This window comes from Mobula birostris, chromosome 10, assembly GCF_030028105.1.
Source record: "Mobula birostris isolate sMobBir1 chromosome 10, sMobBir1.hap1, whole genome shotgun sequence".
NCBI classification, from domain to species: Eukaryota; Metazoa; Chordata; class Chondrichthyes; order Myliobatiformes; family Myliobatidae; genus Mobula; species Mobula birostris.
In genome coordinates, this window is record NC_092379.1 from 1,513,473 (window position 1) to 1,540,042 (window position 26,570).

Genomic DNA, 26,570 nt, shown 5'->3' on the forward strand with positions numbered 1-26,570 from the left:
AATGACACCCAGGTCTCGTTGCACCTCCCCTTTTCCTAATCGGCCACCATTCAGATAATAATCTGTTTTCCTATTTTTGCCACCAAAGTGGATAACTTCACATTTATCCACATTAACTTGCATCTGCCATGAATTTGCCCACTCACCCAACCTATCCAAGTCACCCTGCATCCTCTTTAGCATCCTCCTCATAGCTAACACTGCCGCCCAGCTTCGTGTCATCCGCAAACTTGGAGATGCTGCATTTAATTCCCTCATCCAAGTCATTAATATATATTGTAAACAACTGGGGTCCCAGCACTGAGCCTTGCGGTACCCCACTAGTCACCGCCTGCCATTCTGAAAAGGTCCCGTTTATTCCCACTCTTTGCTTCCTGTCTGCTAACCAACTCTCCACCCACACCAATACCTTACCCCCAATACCGTGTACTTTAATTTTGCACACTAATCTCCTGTGTGGGACCTTGTCAAAAGCCTTCTGATAATCCAAATATACCACATCCACTGGTTCTCCCCTATCCACTCTACTAGTTACATCCTCAAAAAATTCTATGAGATTCGTCAGACATGATTTTCCTTTCACAAATCCATGCTGACTTTGTCCGATGATTTCACCGCTTTCCAAATGTGCTGTTATCACATCCTTGATAACTAACTCCAGCAGTTTCCCCACCACCGACGTTAGGCTAACCGGTCTATAATTCCCCGGTTTCTCTCTCCCTCCTTTTTTAAAAAGTGGAGTTACATTAGCCACCCTCCAATCCTCAGGAACTAGTCCAGAATCTAACGAGTTTTGAAAAATTATCACTAATGCATCCACTATTTCTTGGGCTACTTCCTTAAGCACCCTGGGATGCAGACCATCTGGCCCTGGGGATTTATCTGCCTTCAATTTACCTAACACCACTTCCCTACTAACATGTATTTCGCTCAGTTCCTCCATCTCACTGGACCCTCTGTCCCCTACTATTTCTGGAAGATTATTTATGTCCTCCTTAGTGAAGACAGAACCAAAGAAATTATTCAATTGGTCTGCCATGTCCTTGCTCCCCATAATCAATTCACCTGTTTCTGTCTGCAGGGGACCTACATTTGTCTTTACCAGTTTTTTCCTTTTTACATATCTATAAAAGCTTTTACAGTCCGTTTTTATGTTTCCTGCCAGTTTTCTCTCATAATCTTTTTTACCCTTCCTAATTAAGCCCTTTGTCCTCCTCTGCTGAACTCTGAATTTCTCCCAGCCCTCAGGTGATCCACTTTCTCTAATTTGTATGCTTCTTCTTTGGAATTGATACTATCCCTAATTTCTCTTGTCAGCCACGGGTGCACTACCTTCCTTGATTTATTCTTTTGCCAAACTGGGATGAACAATTGTTGTAGTTCATCCATGCAACTTTTAAATGCTTGCCATTGCATATCCACCGTCAATCCTTTAAGTGTCATTTGCCAGTCTATCTTAGCTAATTCACGTCTCATACCTTCAAAGTTACCCCTCTTTAAGTTCAGAACCTTTGTTTCTGAATTAACCATGTCACTCTCCATCTTAATGTAGAATTCCACCATATTATGGTCACACTTACCCAAGGGGCCTCTCACGACACGATTGCTAATTAACCCTTCCTCATTGCTCAAAACCCAGTCCAGAATAGCCTGCTCCCTAGTTGGTTCCTCGACATGTTGGTTCAAAAAACCATCCCACATACATTCCAAGAAATCCTCTTCCTCAGCACCTTTACCAATTTGGTTCACCCAATCTACATGTAGATTGAAGTCACCCATTATAACTGCTGTTCCTTTATTGCACACAATTCTAATTTCCTGTTTAATATCATCTCCGACCTCACTACTACTGTTAGGTGGCCTGTACACAACTCCCACCAGCGTCTTCTGCCCCTTAGTGTTACGCAGCTCTACCCATATCGATTCCACATCTTCCCGGCTTATGTCCTTCCTTTCTATTGCGTTAATCTCTTCTTTAACCAGCAAAGCCACCCCACCTCCCCTCCCTTCATGTCTATCCCTCCTGAATATTGAATATCCCTGAACATTGAGCTCCCATCCCTGGTCACCCTGGAGCCATGTCTCTGTGATCCCAACTATATCATAATCATTAATAACAATCTGCACTTTCAATTCATCCACCTTATTACGAATGCTCCTTGCATTGACACACAAAGCCTTCAGGCGCTCTTTTACAACTCTCTTAGCCCTTATACAATTATGCTGAAAAGTGGCCCTTTTTAATGCTTGCCCTGTATTTGTCGGCCTGCCACTTTTATTTTTCTCCATAGTACTTTTTGTTTCTACCCTCACTTTACACCCCTCTGTCTCTCTGCACTGGTTCCCATCCCCCTGTAGTGAACTAACCTCCTCATGCCTAGCCTCTTTAATTTGATTCCCACCCCCCAACCATTCTAGTTTAAAGTCACCTCAGTAGCCCCCAGTAATCTCCCTGCCAGGATATTGGTCCCCCTAGGATTCAAGTGCAACCCGTCCTTTTTGTACAGGTCACGCCTGCGCCAAAAGAGGTCCCAATGATCCAAAAACTTGAATCCCTGCCCCTTGCTCCAATCCCTCAGCCACGCATTTATCCTCCATCTCATCGCATTCCTACTCTCACTGTCGCGTGGCACAGGCAGTAATCCCGAGATTACTACCTTTGCGGTCCTGAATGGTTTGAATGATAATTAAACTTGATTTGATTTGATAGAAATAAGTTTCCTTCTAAACTGCAAGACCACAGATACAGGTCACAAATACAGTACTGAAGTGAAAAGGTTAATATGATATGTGCAGGTTGCATTTCAATGACTTGAAATGCTATAGCCTTTCAATATTTTCACTTTAAAAAACCTTTACTGCCCATCAGAAAATAGTTGTTGGATCACAGTGTAAAACTGTTATTTTCTGGTAGTTCAACATTTCTTATGCTTGCTTGTATTTTGATATACTTACCTGTGCAGATAATTGTAGTATAACTGACTTGGTACTTTTTTCTCTGCAGCGAGTGTAACATCACTGAATCTGGCCATTTCATAGGATATTTGTATCACAGGCATGTCTTGTGATCTGCCTAGTCTGAGCTAGTTTTATCACAATTTCTTTGAGCTTGGATCTTTCTTTTGTCTTTGTTCATTCTTCATTTTTAACACTTAATAAACACAACAAGTTTTATGACTCAGTCTTGACTTCCGAAGAACCTTTTGGGATCTCAACATCACGAAATCCAACACAGTTGACAATCTTGTTTTAAATCACAGTCAAACATCACTTACGTTCACTGACATGAATTCGTCATAACAGCGGGAACTCCTCAAATACCATGCGATGCTCAGGTTGACTGGAGTGTCGCAGCTCACTTTTGTCCCTGAGAAGCGAGAGGACAGCAACTGTTAGTTACTTCCAGGTGGCTCCGATAGTGAAATATTGAATCAGAGCTACCATTCACAGTACCAATGAAAGGGAGCACCTCAGGACTATGTTACCCTGCAAGATAGGACAGACAGACACTGATTCAAACTCAGCGTCGTCATTATATGCCGGAAGTATGATGTGGCCAATCATGGTCTTTCCACGACCATGATTGTTCTTGGCAGATTTTTCTACAGAAGTGGCTTGCCATTGCTTTCTTCTGGGCAGTGTCTTTACAAGATAGGAGTCCCCAGCCGTTATCAATACTCTTCAGAGACTGCCTGCCTGGCCTTGGTAGTCGCATAACCAGGACGTGATTTGCACCAGCTGCTCACACAACCAACCTCCACTCGCTCCCATGGCTTCACGTGATGCAGATCCGGGGGCTAAGCAGGTGCCACTCCTTGCCCAAGGGTGACCTGCAGGCTAGCAGAGGGAAGGAATGCTTTTGGTAGAGACGCAACTCCACCCTGCTACCCAGATTCGAACCAGCAACTGATAATTAAGGAAAAGTAACATTAGCAAATTTACCGATGACACAAAACTAGGAGGCAGAGTGAAACGTGAGGAGGATGTTATGAGAATGCAAGGTGACTTGGACCGACTGGGTGAGTGGGCAGATGCATGGCAGATGCAGTTTAATGTGGATAAATGTGAGGTTATCCACTTTGGTGGTAAGAACAGGAAGGCAGCTTATTATCTAAATGGAGTCAAGTTAGGAAAAGGGGAAGCACAACGAGATCTAGGTGTTCTTGTACATCAGTCACTGAAAGCAAGCATGCAAGTACAGCAGGCAGTGAAAAAAGCTAATGGCATGCTGGCCTTCATACCAAGGGGAATTGAGTATTAGAGCAAAGAGGTCCTTCTGCAGCTGTACAGGGCCCTGGTGAGACCACACCTGGAGTACTGTGCGCAGTTTTGGTCTCCAAATTTGAGGAAGGACATTCTTGCTATTGATGGAGTGCAGCATAGGTTCACAAGGTTAATTCCCGGGATGGCGGGACTGTCATATGTCAAAAGGTTGGAGCGACTGGGCTTGTATACTCTGGAATTTAGAAGGTTGAGGGGGTATCTTATTGAAACATATAAGATTATTAAGGGATTGGACACGCTGCAGGTAGGAATAATGTTCCCGCTGCTGGGTGAGTCCAGAACCAGAGGCCACAGTTTAAGAATTAGGGGTAGGCCATTTAGAACGGAGTTGAGGAAAAATTTTTTCATCCAGAGAGTGGTGGATATATGGAATGCTCTGCCCAGAAGGATGTGGAGGCCAAGTCTCTAGATGCTTTCAAAAAAGAGATAGATAGTGCTCTTAAAGATAGTGGAATCAAAGTTTATGGGGATAAGGCAGGAACTGGATACTGATTGTGGATGATCAGCCATGATCACAGTGAATGGCGGTGCTGGCTCGAAGGGCCGAATGGCCTACTCCTGCACCTATTGTCTATTGAATAACATCAGGGAGTTCAACATGGAAAAGGCGTATCACTCTCCTGATCTTGTTATTAATGGCAGTTAAAGAGCAGGAGGCAAGCCAAGGCACATGTCTGCACCTTCAAACAGCTGTGAAATAAGCTTCAGAGAAAGCAGCAGGGTACAATAGGCTAGGTTCTAAACACATCTCAACAAGAAATTGATAAAATAAGCAATGGGAACGGTTCTGTAGTGTTCAGTGGCTCAGTCAAATTAATGACAAGCTAACAGAGGCATGATTACTTAAACCAAGCATGTTAATGAAGGAAGAAGATGCTTTTGCACTTGAAATGAATGCTAGAGTATTCTGAGCAAGGTAACTCCCTTCTAGAAATCAGAGTTTTACTAAGATATTACTTTTTAAAAAATTAAACACTTTAATTAACTGTATGAAACCCCAGCGAGACAGTAAGTCCTGTGTACTGCCATAAGGCTCGAGTTCTGTAAACAATGGTTAGAGATACAAAAGGCCAATGCAAATTATCTTCCTGTTCACCATTCTCAATAGCAGCAGCTTAGTTTCAGCTATCACCAATGATTAAACAAATGAACCCCAAACAATTCCACTCTCAATAACGAGGTAGTGTGAAACCTCCAGCTACTCACATTTCAGCTTAATGTAAGAATGATTGAACAACGTCTTTCGAAATGGAAATCTTGTCTGAGATTGATTCTGTAAACAGGTCAAAACAAGAGAATGTTATTTTTGCCTAGAGATATCTTCTTACATCTTGGTATAACTGGTAGCCTGTTAAAATAGTATTGGTAACTTTTCCAAGACCATCCTTTAGATAGTCATAGTCATACTTTATTGATCCCGAGGGAAATTGGTTTTCGTTGCAGTTGCACCATAAATAATCAAATAGTATTAAAACCATAAATAATTAAATAGTACTATGTAAATTATGCCAGGAAATAAGTCCAGGACCAGCCTATTGGCTCAGGGTGTCTGACCCTCCAAGGGAGAAGTTGTAAAGTTTGATGGCCACAGGCAGGAATGACTTCCTATGATGGGGTCTCACATCTTATTAGCAAATATTTAAACACTGAGGTGGATGGGGTTGGTCACATAATCATGTCCGATTCCGACCCACCCTTATGTTGCACACTGAAGTCCTAATAATGCTTTCAAAGGTAATAAATTATATGTCGATCTATGGCCTCCTCTTGTGCCAAGATGAGGCTGCCCTCAGGGTGGAGGAGCAACACCTTATATTCTGTCTGGGTAGGCTCCAGCCTGATGGCATGAATCTCACTTTTTCCTTCCAGTAAAAAATTCCCCACTCTGGCCTCCTGCTCCACCTGGGTCCCCTCCTCCTTACTCCCATTGTCCACTCTCCTCTCCTATCAGATTCCTCCCTCTCCAGCCATCTACCTTCCCCACTCACCTGGCTTCACCTACCACCTTCTAGTTATCCTCCTTCCCCTCCACCCACCTTTTAAATTCTGCCGTCTCTCCCCTTCCCGTGGTTCTTGGCCCAAAATATCAACTGTATATTCTTTTCCATAGATGCTGCCTGACCTGCTGAGTCTCTCCAGCATTTTGTGCGAGTTGGTCTGGATTTCCAGCATCTGCAGACTTTCGGGTGTTAAGATTATAAACGGAAGCCCTGATTGAGTTTTGTGCTTCTTTGCCATAGCATCTTCACAATGCTATGTGCTTCTAACGTTGCTGCAAGTGCAGTTTTTTATTGCATCTGTGCATGCATTTGAGAATAAAGTCAACTTTGATCTTATTGAAACATGAGATTGTGAGGGGGCTGAACACTAAATGCTGAGAAGCAGTTTAATCTCACAGGAGCTTGTTCACAGAGAAAGAGGATGGGTATTCATGATCCAGATAAGGAGAAATTTCTTCTCGGAGAGTTGTGTGCCTTTTGAACTCCACGCCACGAGAGCTTTGGCATCAGAGCTTTTGGGTATATTTTAGTCAGAGATCAATTGCATCGGCAACAAATATTTTGCTTCATGAATACTTTTAGGTGTATCTTATGGATTTTGGGCTGATTATCCTGAAAATCATGAAATTTTTCTATCACGCACCCTCTTTTTTTTTGAAATCGCCTATATTTGTTATTTCAATTTATAATTCTAGTCAGAATAACTGATGCCAAGATTAAGGAAGGCATTTCTGTTGGTTCACAAATCAAACAGGTCATCAATGACAGGCAATTTGAAGAACTTCTAGTGAGACCAGAGAAAAATCGCACACAAGGTATTCAAGAATGTTGTTGAAAATTTTCTTAGCAACGACAGAGCACCAAACTACTTGCAGCTGGTTGACAACGTGCTTCACGCATACAAAATCATGAAGTGCAACATGTCACTAAAGATTCACTTTCTGCACTCCACTCCCATTTAGGCTTCTCCCCTGCAAACCTTGGCACTGTCAGTGACGAGCACGGTGAAAGATTTCACCAGGACATTGCAGTGATGGAGAAACAGCATCAAGGCAACTGGTATCCAACAATGCTGGCTGATTATTACTGGACACAAATGATAAGCCTCAAATACTGAGTTATAAATGAAAATTATCAACTAAACATTTTTAGCTGAGTTGAACTATTGAGAAGTGCATTATAACCATATAACATATCACCATATAACAATTACAGCATGGACACAGGCCATCTCGGCCCTCCTAGTCTGTGCCGAACGCTTACTCTCACCTAGTCCCACCCTCCTGCACTCAGCCCATAACCCTCCATTCCTTTCCTGTCCACATATCTACCCAACTTAACTTTAAACGACAACATCGAACCTGCCTCAACCACTTCTTTGGAAGCTCATTCCACACAGCTCCACTCTCTTGAGTAAAAAAGTTCCCCCTCATGTTACCCCTAAACTTTTGCCCTTTAACTCTCACCTCATGTCCTCTTGGTTGAATCTCCCGCATTCTCAATGGAAAAAAGCCTATCCACGTCAACTCTATCAATCCCCCCCCCATAATTTTAAACACCTCTATCAAGTCCCCCCTCAACCTTCTACGCTCCAAAGAATAAAGACCTATATCTATTCAATAAAAGTTAATTTCTTATTTCGCCAAATTCCTATGTGATACTAGTCTGAAATTATATTTGTGTTCAGTTTCAAGTGGTCTATCATAAACAAATAAAATTTCTGAGGAAGCAACACTTTTGAAAAAGTTTGTTGTCCAGTGTTAAAGATAACTTCTTTTGGTTCTGGCATAATGCCAAGAGTCCCCAAATGAACATCCAGAGAGCAAGTTAGATGATTTGCTGTCTGTGGACATAACATAATTTCTACAGGTATGAAACTCAGAGTGTTGCAGTGCTACATTCATTCCACACTAACATATGGAAGCGAATTTTGGACAATACCAGAGCAAAATGAGGGAAGACGCAAAGCTGCAGAAATGTGTTTTTTGAGAAAAATGATGAACATATCGTGGAAGGACAGGGTAACAAATGAGGAAGTGTTGCGAAAAGCTGGAATAAGAAGAGAGCTGATACCATCAATCAGGAAAAAGACATGTACTGAGGAAAGAGAAGCTCAAACATCTTGTAACAGGAAAAATTCAGAATCAGGTTTATTATCACCAGCATGTGACGTGAAATTTGTTAATTTAGCAGCAGCAGTTCAATGCAATACATAATCTAGCAGAGAGAGAGAGAGAAAAAAAAACATAATAATAAATAAACAAGTAAATCAATTACGTATATTGAAAGATTATTTTAAAATGTGCAAAAACAAATACTGTACATTGAATCCTTTTCAATGTCCATTTAGGAATCAAATGGCAGAGGGGAAGAAGCTGTTCCTGAATTGCTGAGTGTGTGCCTTCAGGCTTCTGTATCTCCTACCTGATGGTAACAGTGAGAAAAGGGCATGCCCTGGGTGCGCCAAGTCTTTAATAATGGACGCTGCTTTCTGAGACACTGCTCCTTAAAGATGTCCTGGGTACTTTGTAGGCTAGTGCCCAAGATGGAGCTGACTAGATTTACAGCCTTCTGCAGCTTCTTTCGGTGCTGTGCAGTAGCCCCTCCATACCAGACAGTGATGCAGCCTGTCAGAATGCTCTCCACAGCACATCTATAGACACTTTCGATTGGATTTGCTGACATGCCAAATCACTTCAAACTCCTAATAAAGTATAGCCGCTGTCTTGCCTTCTTTATAACTGCATCAATATGTTGGGACCAGGTTAGATCCTCAGAGATCCTGACACCCAGGAACTTGAAGCTGCTCACTCTCTCCACTTCTGATCCCTCTGAGGATTGGAATGCGTTCCTTTGTCTTACCCTTCCTGAAGTCTACAAACAGCTCTTTCATCTTACTGATATTGAGTGCCAGGTTGTTGCTGCAGCACCATTCCACTAGTTGGCATATCTCACTCCTGTATGCCCTCTCGTCACTACCTGAGATTCTACCAACAATGATTGTATTGTCAGCAAATTTGTAGATGGTACTTGAGCTATGCATAGCCACACAGATGGAAGGGATGGGCTAGTAAAAGTTTTGAAGATCTTATTAGAACTTCTCAGATTAAAAACAGATGGAAGACCATGATCGCCACGTCTTACAACACAGCACATAATGAAGATGATGAACGTACTGTGCAGAAACTGCCTGTTATAGTCATTTATATATACAATATATATGATGTAATGCATCCGAAGGAGTGATAGAACACAATCCAAGTAATTTCTTCTGTAGTACATGCCGCAGGTAGATTTGAGAATCAAAAGGTGTTGGTTGGTGTGCTGTGTCCAAACTTTTGTTTGGTAGATGGGACTAACTTCCCTCTTTCTGACAGACCCGGCGATTCCAGGTGTTAGAACCTGGAGCAACTGGCAATCTGCTGGAGAAACTCTGCTGATGCCGGCTTTCGACCATTCTTTTGCGCTTCACCATCCTCACAGGTGCTGCTCGACCTGCTTTGTGTCTCCAGCAGTCTGCTGCTCCAGTCAGAGAGCGCTGGGTCCCTCAGCCCAGAGCTCCATTGAAAGATTCAAAGTACATTTATTATCAATAGATGTATGCAGTATACATACATCTTTCCACAGACCTTCCCAGTGATAACTTCCTCATGACACCCCTTCAGACCTCAATCCCCTCCCCACTCCCTCCGCGGCTCACGTGAACAAGCCGGCCACACTCGTCTCTAGGGCCAAAGCTACTACCTACCCCCGCTATGTTGAGGGTCCATTTGCCCGGCTCCGACAGAGCCCCAGCGGCCTCTAACCCGAACAATGACAACGCCGCGAACGCGCAGAGACAGGCCCGGCTCCAGCCCCGCCACTTCCTCGCCGCCATCTTGTTTACACTCGCACCTGAAGCCGCCGCTCACTGTAGCTGTGACGTCAGCGCGCAACCCCCCCCCCGTCCGTTTGTGACTCCCCGGCGGGACCGGCAGAGAGGCTACTGCGCAGACTCGGGGCCGGCGCACGGCCACGCAAGGTCATTAGGCAAAGATGGCAATCACACGGAAATCCCCGCCCTTTCAGCCGGCCCGTTAATGTACAGGGGCAGAAATAGGCCGTTCAATCCATTAGAGAATGTGACTATAAAACACAGGACAGGATTAGGCCATTTACTCCAAAATATCGACCAATGTCAAGGGTTTATTATACATATACATAGAATAGTACAGCGCAGTACAGGCCCTTCGGCTGACAATGTTGTGCCAACCCTCAGACCCTGCCTCCCATATAAGCTCCCACCCTAAATTCCTCCATATACCTGTCTAGTAGTCTCTTAAACTTCACTAGTGTATCTGCCTCCACCACTGACTCAGGCAGTGTATTCCACGCAGTATTCCTGTCCATAGATGCTACACCTCCAGCATTTTGTGTGTGTTGCTCAAGCTTTCCAGCATCCGCAGAACCTCTTGCGTTTATGAATTTATCTATCCTTGCCTTAAATACATCCAATGACTTTGCCACTGTGTCAACACATTCCCCAGATTCACTAATGAGAAAATTAGCAGGTGCTAGAAATCCGAGCGACACACACAAACTGCTGGAGGTATGGCATCTGTGGAGAGGGATAAACAGTCAACATTTTGGACGGTGACTGTACTTTTTTCCATATACGCTTCCTGACCTGCTGAGTTCCTCCAGCATTTTGTGTGTGTTCCCCAGACTCACCATTCTCTGGCTGAAGAAATTCCTCCTCACCGCTGTTCTTTAAACTGGCCATGATCACTTTGAATGGTGGTGCTGGCTCAAAAGGCCAAATGGCCTACTCCTGCACCTATTGTCTATTTATTCTGAGGCTGTGTCCTTAGATTCAGGACCCTCCTACCAAGGAAACATTTTCTCTACATCCACTCTGCCCATCTCTTTCAGTATTCAGCAGCTTTCAGTGAGGTCCCTCCTGAACTCTTCTGAGTACAGACCCAGAGCCATTCTGAGGTTAATTTATTGGTGGGACCATTCTTATTATACTTGATACTTTATTGTCACCAAACAATTGATACTAGAACATACAATCATCACAGCGATATTTGATTCTGCGCTTCCCGCTCCCTGGATTACAAATCGATAGTAGATATTAAAAATTTAAATTCTAAATCACAAATAGAAAATAGAAAAATGGAAAGTAAGGTAGTGCAAAAAAACCGAGAGGCAGGTCCGGATATTTGGAGGGTACGGCCCAGATCCGGGTCAGGATCTGTTCAGCAGTCTTATCACAGTTGGAAAGAAGCTGTTCCCAATTTTGGCCATATGAGTCTTCAAGCTCCTGAGCCTTCTCTCGGAGGGAAGAGGGACGAAAAGTGTGTTGGCTGGGTGGGTCGTGTCCTTGATTATCCTGGCAGCATTGCTCCGACAGCGTGCGGTGTAAAGTGAATCCAAGGACGGAAGATTGGTTTGTGTGATGTGCTGCGCCGTGTTCACGATCTTCTGCAGCTTCTTTCGGTCTTGGACAGGACAACTTCCATACCAGGTTGTGATGCACCCTAGAAGAATGCTTTCTAAGGTGCACCTATAAAAATTAGTGAGGGTTTTAGGGGACAGGCCAAATTTCTTTAGTTTTCTCAGGAAGTAAAGGTGCTGGTGGGCCTTCTTGGCAGTGGACTCTGCTTGGTTGGACCAAGTCAGGTCATTTGTAATATTGACCCCAAGGAACTTAAAGCTTTTGACCTGTTCCACTTGCGCACCACCGATGTAAATTGGGTCGTGTGGTCCGCTATTCCTTCTGAAGTCAACAACCAATTCCTTCATCTCGCTGATATTGAGGGATAGGTTATTGTCTTTGCACCATGCCACCAGGTTCTTAATTTCCTCTCTGTACTCAAACTCATCGTTACCCGAGATACGGCCTACAATTGTGGTGTCATCAGCAAACTTATATACTGAGCTTGGTGGAAACTTGGCTACACAATCATGGGTGTACAGTGAGTACAGCAGGGGGCTGAGTACACAGCCTTGTGGGGCACCGGTGCTCAGTGATTGTAGAGGAGAGTACAGACCCAGAGCCATTCTGAGGTTAATTTATTGGTGGAACCATTCTTATTATACTTTATACTTTATTGTCACCAAACAATTGATACTAGAGCATACAATCATCACAGCGATATTTGATTCTGCACTTTGCGCTTCTTGGAATACAATAAAGTATATAACGAACCTCCTCTGGAATTTCTAGAGGGTTAGCACATACTTGCTTAGAAACAGGGCCCAAAACTGCACACAATGCAGTTTGACTAATGTCTTACAAAGTCAAAATGGGAAACACTTTGGATACGAACAGGGAACTGCTAGGTAAGTATAAAATGTCAGGAACCAACACTACACAACAACAATTTTCTGAAACAACACTACAGAGGAGGGGTGGTGGGGAGGAGTCACCTGTACTTGTATTGAAACATTCAATTGTTCTCTCAAAATATAAACAAAAGGATTAGGAGCAGGAGAAGACCATTTGGCCCATCGAGCCTGCTCCACCATTCAATAAGAACACAAGGACTAGAGTGAGGTTTGGCCATCTGCCCCACCAGACTGCTCCGCCATTCAAAAAAATCATAGCTGATCTAATTTGGTTCTCAAATTGGCTGCAGCTCTATGTTTGGGTTGAAGAAACCAATGTACTATGACTAAGTAATTCAGAGTCGAGAGGTGGGAGGACATTGCAAGCGATTGCTCTCACTGGAGGCTGGAACTACGCAGAGGTCTAAAAAGAGGAGAAGAGAAGCTGAGGCTTGCTGCTGAAGAAAAGCGCACTCGTCGGAAAAACAGCACCAAGACAACACTGGAGGACAGCGCCTTCAAGTGCAGTCGCTACAGCCGAGACTGTCACTCCCGTGTGGGCCTCTACAGCCACAACAGACGCTGCTCCAACACAGACTGAAGCAAGACTGTCCAAGCACAGATCCATGGTCTCGCAAGACTAACGGATGCCACCAATGAAGTAACTCAGACAACAGACTCATTTAATTGTCCAGGATTGAAAATAAAATTAGGTCTGCATTTGGAACGGTAGTGAGTCTCATTCTGGTTTCAACGAGTCATTGTTGGCTTCGTAGTTCATGTCCCAGAATTTGAAGCACATGCCCAATATAAACAAGTACAATGCGTTTCACAGACAGAGATACAAACTCTAGCTGCGGTGTGCATAACTGCTCCCATTAAGCCCTTTGGACTCACTCTGTCACAGATAATCACTCATTCACTTTCTCTCCTAATAACTAACTTGCCTGTCTCCTTTTCCCAGATCTGACATCAGGACCCACATATGAAATATCAACTATTTCAAACATTCACTGACCAGGTGTTAAATTTACGTCACCTGCACTTTAAAATTTGAATTTACTCAAACATGCTATCCAGGGTCTCTCACTCATCCTCCCCAGAACAATACTGATGGTATCTTGTGCTTATGAAGTTGGTGAAAATCTAGGCTCGTGTAAGTAAACACTGCCTGTTTTGTATGTCAGTGAACAAAAACTCCATTTGTCAGTAAATGTATTGGAAAAGTTTTCTGATTAATAACTGGGTGTAGTACTGCCATTGACAGTATGATTGTGTTTGTGGGAGTTTGATGCTGGAGTATGGGTGAGTGAATATGAACTTTTCACTGAAGATCGGGAAGATAATGTTACCAATGTCTTCATTGGCAGCGTCCATTATTAAAGACCTCCAGCACCCAGGACATGCTCTTTTCTCACTGTTACCATCAGGTAGGAGGTACAGAAGTCTGAAGGCACACACTCAGCGATTCAGGAACAGCTTCTTCCCCTCTGTCATCCGATTCCTAAATGAACATTGAACTATGAACACTACCTCACTTGTTAAATATATATTTCTGTTTTTGCACGATTTTAATCTATTCAATATATTTACGCTGTAATTGATTGATTGATTTATTATTTCTTTCTTCTATATTATGTATTGCATTGAACTACTGCTGCTAAGTTAATGAATTTCACGACACATGCCAGTGATAATAAACCTGATTCTGATTCTAATACAGCAGTTCTCAACCTGTTTCTGCTCATGACCCACTTTCATTTACCTCTGTGGGCCCCACCTTCCATGGTCTCTGTTAGTTGCTAAAGTTTGTTTTCGGTCAACTGTACTAATTATTGTAATAGCAGACAATATTTATGTTTTAACAGGTAACAGATTAAAGAAAGAAGTGTAATAGTCACAGAGAAAGCACCATTGTAAGGAAAGAGTTAAATTTGATTCCTCCATGGTATACTAAAATGTGTAACACCAAATGGAAGTTGGTAAGACAAAATGGTGTTAATCTAGAATGTGAGAAAGTTTTGATAAAGTACAGAGGAATCTATTTTGAGAACTGTTAGTGTGAATTCTAGTCTATAGCCTGAAGATGTGCATGGACAAACATCCTTGAGACGAGATACTGGCGAAGAATCTTTTCCTCCTTACAGACCTGTTGTCTCTGTTTCTAAGTTACGTGTCCAAGCAGAACACTGCAAGAGATAAGGTAGAACAGAAGGTTGTAACACTAAGGGATGGAAAAGGACTGGGGTAAAAGCTTTAAAGTTAGATGCTTGAAGAGATGTTGAAGCAATAAAAAGGGGAAATTTCTTTCTGCAAGAGGGAATCTTCTCTAAGGCTAGGTCGTAACTAGTGCTGAGAGTTGGAGATTAGAGTCAAGGAAAGAGAGGGAGAGAGAAAGAGAGTGAAAGAAAGAGAGAGAGAGAGAGAGAGAGAGAACTGCTTTGAATCAGTGGACTGGAATGGATTCAGGGAGTCATCTTCCAGTCTGGATGAGCATGTCACAGCTGTCACTGACTTCATTAAAACCTGTGTGGATGAGTGTGTGCCTATGAGAACCTACTGTACATACCTGAATCAAAAGCCATGGACTTGCATAGTCTGCTGAAGGCCAGATATGTGGCATTCAGCTTTAGTGATCCAGGATGATAGAAGAAAGCCAAGTATGACTTACGGAGGGCTAACTCAAGAGTAAAGGAACAATTCAGAATGAGGTTGGAGGTAGGATTGGATGTATGTCAACTCTGACAGGGTTTGCAGGCCATTACGTCCTACAAAACATAGCCTAACATCATGAATAGCAGTGATGCTTCACCACTAGACAAACTCAACGCCTTTAATGCTCGCTTTGAAAGGGAGAATAAAACCACAGCTATGAAGATCCCTGCAGCATCTGGTGACGCTGTGATCTCTGTCTTAGAGGACAACGTCAGGCTGTCTTTCAGGAGGGTGAATTCCTGCAAGGCAACAGGCCCTGAAGGAGTACCTGGCAGGGCTCTGAAAACATGTGCCAACCAACTGGCGGGGATGTTCAAAGACATCTTCAATCTCTCATTGCAACAATCAGAAGTTCCCACCTGCTTCAAAAGAGCAACAATTATAGCAGTGCCCAAGAAGAACAGGATGAGTTGCCTTAAGGATGAAAATCCAACAGTACTCACATCTATGGTGATGAGTTGCTCTGAGAGGTTGTTTTTGCAACTGCAACTGGATCCTTGACTTCCTAACTGAAAGACCACAATCTGTGTGGAAATAAAACATCTCCACGTCGCTGACAATCAACATTTTAGTAAAGGAGAAAGTTATCCACCCTCTTACTTTCAAATCTCTTACTAACTCTTCCTTCAGTTTGTCCTGACGAAGGGTCTGGGCCCGAAACGTCGACTGTACCTCTTCCTAGAGATGCTGCCTGGCCTGCTGCATTCACCAGCAACTTTGATGTGTGTTGCTTGAATTTCCAGCATCTGCAGAATTCCTGTTGTTTGAGTTATCCACCCTAGTTCAGGAGACTGATGTGTGGAATCAGTTCAGAGTTGGGGTGAGTGAAGTTATCCACTCTGGTTCAGGAGCCTGATGTGTTGAGGGTAATAAGGATTCGGGTTGGAACAGAAAAGGTTTGATATATTGCAAAGGGCCAGTCACAATCTCAGATGTCACAAAGCAAATTAAATAGTCCTGGTATAGTTTATGACAGAATGTAGGAAACCAATTTGCACACTGCTGGCTCCCAAAGGCAGCAATGTGGTAACAGCCAGAATAAGCTATTTGTAGTGATGTTGTCTGAAGCACAAATATGGATCTCATCAGCTGTGAACACCATCACGGCAGGTCACTCATCCCATCTGGCAGCTTGTACTTCCTCACTAACCAACACACTTAAGAGCACTTATAGTTGGACACACTAATGGACTAGATTAAGCATTATAAAATAGCAGAGGTACATTTTGAGGTCTTGATTCATCAGGGATTTCTGTTGAAGGGTTATCACTTCAGTTGATGGAGTCATGTGATCACTCGAGTCCTTTCTGTTGATCAGTGCCAAAAAATCCAAATTAAATCCACTGTGATTCAAAGTTGTAAAGCAATAAAATATGAAAACTTGCAAGGTGGGGGGGGGGTGTGAATACTTTGTATATTTGCATTTGACAGTTTGTTGTCTTCTGTACTTCAGTTGCTCTTTCATTGATTATATTATAGTTATTACTCTGTAGACATGGTGAGTATGCCCGCAGGAAAATGAATCTCAGGGTTGTATATGGTGACTTTGATAATAAAATTTACTTTGACTGTTGATCTTACTTGCATTGTTTGCATGATTTGTTTAGTTTTTGCACATTGAGTGTTTGACACTCTTTTTTAAAAAAGTATTTTTAGTAAATTTATTATCAAAGTATATATGTCATTATATACAACCCTGAGATTCACTTTCATGTGAGCATACTCAATAAATCCATAATAGAATAATAACCATAATAGAATCAATGAAATACTGCACCGACTTGGGCATTCAACCATTGTGCAAAAGACAAACTGCAAATACAAAAAGAAAGAAATAATAAAAAATAAATGTAAGCAATAAGTATAGAGAACTGAGATGAAGCATCTTTGAAAGTGAGTACATAGGTTATGGGGACAGTTCAGTGGTGGGCTGTATGAAATTGAGTGAAGTTATCCCCTTTGGTTCAGGAGACTGATGGTTGAGGGGTAATAAGTGTTCCTGAACCTGGTGGTGTGGGCTCCATTGCTCCTGTACCACCTTCCACATGGCAGCAGTGAGAAGACAGCATGTTCTACATGGTGGGGGCCATTGCTGATAGATGCTGCTTTCCCGTGACAGTGTTTCTTGTAAATGTGCTGAAGGGGTTCTATTGGGTTCTTTGTTTTGTGTCTGCCTGTAAAGACACACATCTCAAGGTTGTATATAGTATATACACTGTAACATAAAATGTACTTGGAACTTTGCAAGTAAGTTTTTCATTGTTCCTGTGTACACATTGTTATGTACCCCTAGGGTTCCCTTTTGCTATGCTGTGGACTGTCACTTTAAGGCACAATAGAGAACTGAGACTAACTTTTGGATTTCTGCTGAGAGACAGAGAGAGAGACAGAATCTGCCTTTTAGCTCGTGTTTATACTTTTACTAGGACACTGACTACTGTTGTCAGCTTCTGGGTTGCCATGGAGGGAGGGAGAGAGAGGGAGAGAGAGGAGCAGCTTGTGAGTCGTCATGGTGACCAAGGGTGGCGTTATGTGACGGACAGCTGGTGCTCAGCATGCTGAGATAAATACAGGGTCAGCTGCTTGTTAGACACACACATGGTTTTAGACACTGGATGAGATTTGTTGCGCCCACAGAAAGATTTTTGGAGGATCGATCAGCAGAATCGATCAGTGGCTCTCGCAGTGTGGAAAAGGGTGACCGGTGGGAAGTTATGAGTGTGACCAACCTTTGCCTGGGTTGATAACTTAACCACAGAAGATGGTTTCCTTTTTTGTGGTCACATTCGGGGAATTCTAAAGGACTTCGGAGGACAACGGAGGATCGATGGCATCGGCTTACCCGAAGAACTAAACACCCTGCTCTCCCTCTCTCTCTCTCCCCCCAGCATTATTCAACTCAATACTATCAACTGAACTGATTTCATTTACCCATCAGCGTAAGACTGTATTCATTTACCTCCTAAGCTTGAAGAAGCTTGGCTTTTATATATTTCCACACTTATATATGCATGAACTTTGCTAACCTGTCTGATTTATCTGGTTATATATTACTGTATTGTGTAGTTACTAATAAAAGTAGAATTAGTTAACACCAAAACCAGATGGCCAGGTGTGTTTGGTTTCGGCTGGTTCTATAACCCGTTATGGGGTATGTAACATGTACTGGGGCATGTTGACAATGTACTCAACTTTGTATTTGGAAGATTGGAATCCATAATAAAAAGATTTAAAAATGAAATGAAATGGAATCCATTAAGGACAAAATGGGAACTTGAATATGGACGCTGTTGGCTGTGTTATGGGACTAAATGACTACTTGGCATCTGATTGAGAATTGAAGAGTACTGAAAAGAGTCACAGGGCACAAAAACATGTCCTTCAACCCAATGAGTCTACGCCAATCAGCAACCATACATCTACAGGTGGCCCCCGTTTTCCGAACGTTCGCTTTGCGACAGCTCACTGTTATGAAAGACCTACATTAGGTACCTGTTTTTGCTAACAGAAGGTGTTTTCACTGTTACAAGAAAAGGCAGCGCGCGCCCCGAGCAGCCAAGCTCCTCCCCTGGAACTGCATTCTGATCGCCATAGCTTAAACATGTGTCTGTGAGCATCTGTGCTTTATCTCAATTTATTTTGTTCATCCGTTAGCAAGATGAGTTCTAAGGTATCCGAAAAGCCTAAGAGAGCTTGTAAGGGTGTTACGCTTAGCGTAAAACTGGACGTGATTAAGCGTTTTGAACGTGATCAACAAAGTAAGGACATTGTCTGCACGTTGAACTTGCCTGCGTCCACCATTCGTACTATTTACACACAGAGAGAAAGAAGCTTGAAAGCTGCCGAAGTTACTATTGGTTCTGCTCGTAGCAAAGTGGTCTCTCTTAGTCAGCATCCAGTAGTGGATAAAATGGAAAGTCTATTGCTTGAGTGGATTGATGGGTGTACAAAACGTGGTGTTCCGTTAAGTTTTCTTATAATTAAGGAGAAATCAGTCAGTCTTTTTAATAAGCTGAAACAGAAAGCACCGGCCGATGGTGATGAAAGTATTGCGAAAGTGGAATTTAAAGGTAGTCATGGGTGGTTTGATTGGTTTCTGAGGCGAGGGCAGCTTCATAGTTTAACGTTTACTGGAGAGAGTGCTTCGGCTGATACTGAAGCTGCTGAAAGGTTCCCATCAGAACTGAAGAAAATAATTACAGAAGGTGATTATTCGTATAAGCAAGTGTTTAACTGTGACGAAACTGCAACTTATTGAAAAAAATTGCCGAGGAAGACATTTATTTTGAAAGAAGAAAAGCAGGCTAAGGGACACAAGGCATCGAAGGACAGGTTTACCCTAATGCCTATTATTAACGCCACTGGTGATGCTGTCCTTAAGCCTCTACTAGTGCACCATTCAGAAAATCCAAGGGCACTTAAAGGCGTCGATAATAATACACCTCCTGTTGTGTTCTGTTCACAGCCAAACGGTTGGAATCCCCAAGTGATTTTTTCTGAGTACATGAGTGGATACGTTAGTCCTTTTGTTGAAAAATACTGTAGAGAACCTAACCTCGATAATAGGTATCTTGTGATTGTTGATAATTGTGCTGCTCATCTGCCTGGCATTACCGAGTATGACGATAACATTCATGTTGCGTTCTTACCGCGAATACCACATCGTTGCTCAGCCATGCATCCAAGGCCTAATAGCCACAAGGCTTACTATATGCAAAATGTGATGCGTTTTATTGTAAGTACCATTGACAGAGAGGGCAACCCCAAAGCGTCTTTGCGAGAGATCTGGAAAGACTACAATATAAAATTGGCAATCGCCAACCTTGGAGATGCTCTCGATAGGCTAACAGTCTTGATGAGAAATGGCATTCAGAGGAAACTGTGTCCCGAAGCAGTGAATGATTTTAAAGGCTTCAACAACAATAAATATGGCAATAGTGACTTTGGCTAAGGAGACAGGGTTTGTGGAAGTTGACGAAGATGATGTTGAAGAGGTTTTGGTATCCCATGACCAAGAACTGACAGATGAAGAGCTGACGCAATGGCAAGAGGAAAGGATACGAAATGAAACTGAACGCAGTAGCGAACAGCTCGAAAGTGAAGTCGTCCTAGAACTGAACGTGAAGCACTTGTGTGTGATTTTTGCGGCGATTGACAGTGCTGCAATGATTGCAGAAAAGTATGACTTTAATTTTGAAAGAGCACGTAGGTTTAGGGCATATTTGCAAGATGGTCTGAGTGCTTACGAAGATCTGTATGATAGAAAACTGCTGTGTATTTTTATGTGTTATTTGGTATGATTTGGTAGGTTATTTTTCAGATCTGGGAACACGCAAAGATTTTTCCGATATAAGTGAAAGACATTTTTGTGAAAGTGGAATTTAAGTGTAGTCATGGGTGGTTTGATCGGTTTTTGAGGCGACGGCAGCTTCATAGCTTAAAGGTTACTGGAGAGAGTGCTTCCGCCAAAAGCGCTTCCATGAGATTTTCGCTACGCTTGACAGTGCTGCAATGATTGCAGAAAAGTATTTCTACTTTATATAGACTGTGTATTATCATATCATTCCTGCTTTTACTATATGTTAGTGTTATTTTAGGTTTTATGTGCTACTTGGTGTGATTTGGTAGGTTTTTTTTGGGTCTGGGAACGCTCAAAAATTTTTCCCATAAAAATTAATGGTAATTGCTTCTTTGCCATTTCGGCTTACGAACAGTTTCATAGGAACGCTCTACCCTCGGATAGCGGGGAAAATCTGTACACTAATCTTCCTATTAATAAAGAGGGGATTAAAGATAAGGTCAGAAAATACAGGCCTGTCAGTTTCAAGAAACATTGATCTGAGACATTTTAATGGTTACCTGGAGTGAAATAGATTAGTTTATTCAAACCAGCCCTAGATTTATTAAGGGCATATGATATATAACCAATTTTACAGAACTTTCTGATGAGTTAGAAGGGTTGCAGAGGGTATATGGTTAATGAAGCTTATATGAACACCAAGGAAGCTTTTGATAAGGTGCAACATAACAGGCTTATCAGCAAAGTGGAAGCAAACAGCAGAAATGTGACATTTAAAGCACCGATAAGTAAGTGACAACAAATACCATAAGGTAGAGGAGCAGAATTAGCCATTCAGTCCATTGAATCTGATTTATTATCCCACTCAACCCCTTTCTGTTGCCTTCACCCTGTAACCTTTGACACCATGACTAACCAAGAACCTATCAACCAAAGGATTGTTGATGAAAGGTTGTTTCTCTGATTGCAGGAAGATGAATATTCACGTTCCCATGGTTTTGGTGTTGGGAAAATACAAAATACAAAAACTATTTGAAAGAAAAAGACGGGAGCCCAAGGGATATGACTCTTAGTTCATGTTTACCTTAAATAAGTTGAGGTGAGTACTTATTGTGTGACAGCATCATGAAGTATGCAACTTATGTATTTATAGATATAACTCTTAATGAATTATTTAAATAATCAGGAAAGCTTAACCAAACAATATAATCATAGTCATAGTCATACTTTATTGATTCCAGGGGAAATTGGTTTTCATTACAGTTGCACCATAAATAATAAATAGTAATAAAACCATAAATAGTTAATAGTAATATGTAAATTATGCCAGGAAATAAGTCCAGGACCAGCCTATTGGCTCAGTTTACAATGTGTTTACAATAGTACTCAAATAATACTGAAATATTAAATACACAACAGAGGCCAAACTGTATCGACATAAGACATAGGAGCAGAATTTGGCCATCTGGTCCATCAGGTCTGCCCTGCCATTCAATCATGGCTGATCCTTTTTCCTTCTCCTCAGCCCCACTCAGCAGCCTTCGCCCCGTAACCTTTGATGCCACGTCCAATCAAAAACCTATCAAGCTCTGCCTCAAATATACGCATCAATCTGGAGGCTGTGCCCTCTTGTCCCAGAGTCCCCACCATGGGAAACATCCTTTCCACATCTACTCTGTCTAGGTCTTTCAACATCTGAAAGGTTTCAATGAGATTGCACCCACCCGTCCTTCTAAATTCCAATGAGTACAGACTCAGAGCCATCAAACGTTCCTCATCTGATAACACTTTCATTCCCATTATCATCCTTGTGAACCTCCTCTGAACCCTCTCCAATGCCAGCTCACCTTTTCTTCGACGAAGAGCCCAAAACTGTTCACAATACTCAAGGTGCCGTATAAAGCCTCAGCATCACATCCCTGCTCTTGTATTCTTGTCCTCTTGAAATGAATGCTCACATTGCATTTGCCTTCCTCACCACCAACTCTACCTGCAAGTTAACCTTCCGGGAGTTCTGCACAAGGACTCCCAAGTCCCTTTGCATCTCAGATTTTTGGATTTTCTCCCCATTTAGAAAAGAGCCTAAACAATTGTTTCTACTACCAAAGTGCATTATCACACATTTTCCAACATTGTGTTTCATTTGCCACTTTCTTGCCCATTCTCCTAATCTTTCCAAGTCCTTCTGAAGCCTAGCTGTTCCCTCAATACTATGCCCTTCTTAGTATCATCTGTAACCTTGGCAACAAAGCCATCCATTCCATCATCTAAATCATTGATATACAGCATAAAAAGAAGCGGAACACCACTAGTCACTGGCAGCCAACCAGAAAAGGCTCCTTTTATTCCCACTCACTGTTTCCTACCAATCAGCCAATGCTCTACCATGCCTGTAAATTTCCTGTAATACCATGGGCTCTTAACTTGGATAACCAGCCTCATGTGTAGCACCTTGTTAAAGGCCTTCCGAAAGTCCAAATAAACAAGATCCACTGCATCCCCTTTATCTATCCTACTCGTAATCTCCTCAAAGAATTTCAACAGGCTCGTCGGGCAAGATTTTCCCTTAAAGACACCAAGCTGAATTTGTCCTACCTTGTCCTGTGTAACCAAGCACAGTACTCCATAACTTCATCCTTAACAATTGACTCCAACATCTTCCCAACCACTGAGGTCAGGCTAACTGGTCTATAATTTCCTTTCTGCTACCTTCCTCCTTTCTTAAAGAGTGGAGTGACATTTGGAATTTTCTAGTCCTCTGGCACCATGCCAAAGTCCAATGACTTTTGAAGGATCTTTACTAATGCCTCCACAGTCTCTACTGCTACCTCCTTCAGAACCCTAGGGTGCAGTTCATCTGGTCCAGGAGACTTATGTACCCTTGTGTCATTCAGCTTTTTGAGCACCTTCTCCCCTGCAATAGCAGCTGCACTCACTTCTCTTCTTTCACACCCTACAACATCTGGCACACTGCTAATGTCTTTAACAGTGAAGAGTGATGCAAGACATCCATCTAGTTCACCTGTCATCTCCATGTCTCCTGTTATTATTTCTCCGACCTCATTTTCTAGCGGTCCTATATCCACTCTCATCTGTTATTTTTTACACGTCTGCAAAAGCTTTTACACTCCACTTTGATATTGTTTGCTAGCTTGCTTTCATATTTCATCTATTCCCTCTTAATAATTTTAGTTGCTGTCTGTAAGGTTTTAAAAGCTTCCCAATCCTTTATCTTCTCAATAATTTTTGCTTTGTTGTATGCCCTTTCTTTTGCTTTTATACTAGCTTTGACTTCCTTTGTCAGCCACGGTTGTACTATTTTGCTATTTGAGTATTTATTTGGTTTTGAAATATATCTATTCTGTGCCTTCCTCATTTATCCCAGAAACTCAAGCCATTACTGCTCTGCTGTCATCCCTGCCAGCATCTTCTTCCAATTTACTTTGGCCAACTCTTCCCTCATACCACTCTAATTTCCTTTACTCCACTGAAATACTGCTATGTCAGACATTACTTTCTCGCTATCAGATTTCAAGTTAAGCTCCATCATATTGTGATCACTGTCTCCTAAGGGTTCCTTTACCTTAAGCTCCCTAATCACCTCCAGTTCATTACATAACACCCAATCCAGTATAGCTGATCCCTTAGTAGGCTCAATGACAAACTGCTCTAAAAAGCTATCTCATAGGCATTCAACAAATTCACTCTCTTGAGGTCCATTACCGACCTGATTTTCCCAATCAACCTGCGTATTGAAATTTCCCATGACAATCATAACATTGCCTTTTTGACATGCCTTTTCTATTTCCCCTGGTAATCTGTGGTCCATATCCCAGCTGCTGTTGGGAGGCCTGTATATAACAGCCATCAGGGTCCTTTTATCCTTACAGTTTCTTTACTCTACTCACAAGGATTCAACATCGTCCATGTCACATCTTCCTACTGATTGGATGACATTCTTTACCAGCTTGGCCACGCCACCCCCTCTGCCTACCTTCCTATTCCTCTGATACAACGTCTAACCTTGGACATTCAGCTCCCAAATACAGCAACGATTCAGTGATGGTTACAACATCATACCTGGCAATCGGTAAAAGTGCAACAAAGTCATACAGCTTATTTCTTATACTCTGTGCATTGAGATATAACACTTTGAGCCCTGTATTTGCTACCCCTTTTGATTCTACATCCCTAATGCACTGATACTCACCCCGTTGGTTGCAATTTTGTCCTTGACTTCAATAACCTTGACTTTGTGGCACGATTTCTCAAGGTGCAGATGGCCAAAACTGTGTGGTATTGTGAACTGTGAGGAGAATGGTGAGAAATCACAGTAGGACAGGAGCAGGATGGTAGGACGGGCAGGTATGTATCAGATGAAGTTCAATAAGGAGAGATGTGGGGTGAGACATTTCAATCTGAAGAATGAGGAGAGGCAATACCAAAGTTCAAATTTATTATCAGTACATATGTGTCACCATGCACACTGATGAGATTCATTTTCTTGCGGGCATTCACAATAAGTATGAAAAAACACAATAGAATCAATGAAAACCCACACACAACTACCAGTGTACATAAGAAGACAATTAGTACAAATACAAAAAAACTATAATAATAAATTAATTACTGTAATTAATAACATTGCAAAGAATGGAATATGGATTTTGTTCTCAATGGGATACAGGAACAGAAAGCCTGGAAAGGTAATTGACGGGCAGGCAATTGAGAAAGTAGTTAAAAGTGCCGAGGTGTTTGGCCTTTATCAACGAGGATCAAAGCACAAAAGCTGGGAATTCATGATGAACCTTCGTAAAGCATTGGACCTCAACTGATGCATTGTGCTCAATTCTGGTTTCCTGAATATAGGAAGGATATGGAGGCACCGGAGAAAACTTTTGATAGAGAGTCCAGAACTCTCTTTTTTCAAAAAGGGAAAATTGGGGAAAATTTTGATAAAAATACAGTTGAAACAGAATGGAAAGTGGAGTTGGTGGAGAAATTGACCATTCTGACCACCTCCATCACCCAGGACAATCCCTCTTCTTATTGCTACCATCAGGGAGGAGGTACAGGAGCCTGAAGACACACACTCAACGATGCAGGAACAGCTCCTTCCCCTCTGCCATCAGATTTCCAAATGGACAATCAACAATGTACTTAGAGCATACTGTTTTTAAATAGCCTCATTTACAGGTGTTTGTGTTCAAAAACACATGATTTTTATCACTGATAGTTGGAAAGAAATAAACAGTAAGGCAATTCAAAACAGTTTCATTCACTGTGGTTTCAAACATTCCGGCTTAGAGGTGCCAAAAACAGACAGGAAGGATAATAAAATGATTTCACTACTTCAAGTTAGGAATTATGAAGAATTTAAAGGTGTCAACAATCATCTTGAATGTTACAAGGAACTAATACAGTTTTATAGTACTGTAGTACCATTGGTAGTAATCCAATTTGTTCTGTATTTCATTTAAATACATAATTTGTTACTTGGTTAAACAGTAGATAGATAGATTATTGATCCCAAAGGAAATTACAGTGTCACAGTGGCATTATAACTGCACAGATATACAAATATTAGGAAAGAAGTAAGAAAGAATAAAACAATAAGTTACCTCAAACAGGTCAAACAGGAGGGGGTCATCACTTCCCTGGCTACAGGTTGACTCATTATAGAGCCTAATGGCTGAGGGTAAGAATGACCTCATATAGCGCTCTTTGGAGCAGCACAGTTGTCCTAGTCTATTACAAAAAGTGCTCCTCTGTTCAGCCAAGGTGGCATGCTGAGGATGAGAAACATGGTTCAGAATTGCCAGGATTTTCCGCGGGGTCCTTTGTTCTATTACAGCCCCCAGTGTATCCAGTTTGACTCCTATAACAGAGCCAGACTTTCTAAGCAGTTTATTGAGCCCGTTGGTATCACCCGTGTTGATGCCATTGCCCTAACACACCAC

At 42.1% G+C, this 26,570-nt stretch overlaps 1 protein-coding gene and 1 long non-coding RNA gene across 2 annotated transcripts in view; one reads left to right on the forward strand and one right to left on the reverse strand.

Moving 5' to 3' along the window:
• The window catches only part of LOC140203753 (transmembrane protein 87A), a 78,787-nt gene extending 68,585 nt beyond the window's left edge, over positions 1–10,202 (reverse strand). The window contains exons 1-3 of the mRNA XM_072269801.1: positions 10,033–10,202; positions 5,491–5,557; positions 3,276–3,367 (exon numbers count right to left, since the gene is read on the reverse strand). Of these exons, the coding sequence (XP_072125902.1) occupies positions 3,276–3,367; positions 5,491–5,557; positions 10,033–10,161 (288 nt within the window). The 5' untranslated portion in view covers positions 10,162–10,202. The remainder of the gene's footprint in view (positions 1–3,275; positions 3,368–5,490; positions 5,558–10,032) is intronic.
• A 3,468-nt stretch (positions 10,203–13,670) lies between these two features.
• On the forward strand, positions 13,671–25,545 carry LOC140203755 (uncharacterized). The gene is made up of 3 exons (XR_011887394.1): positions 13,671–13,752; positions 21,581–21,709; positions 25,480–25,545. It is a non-coding gene; the product is annotated as an uncharacterized lncRNA (long non-coding RNA).
• Positions 25,546–26,570: the final 1,025 nt, after the last annotated feature.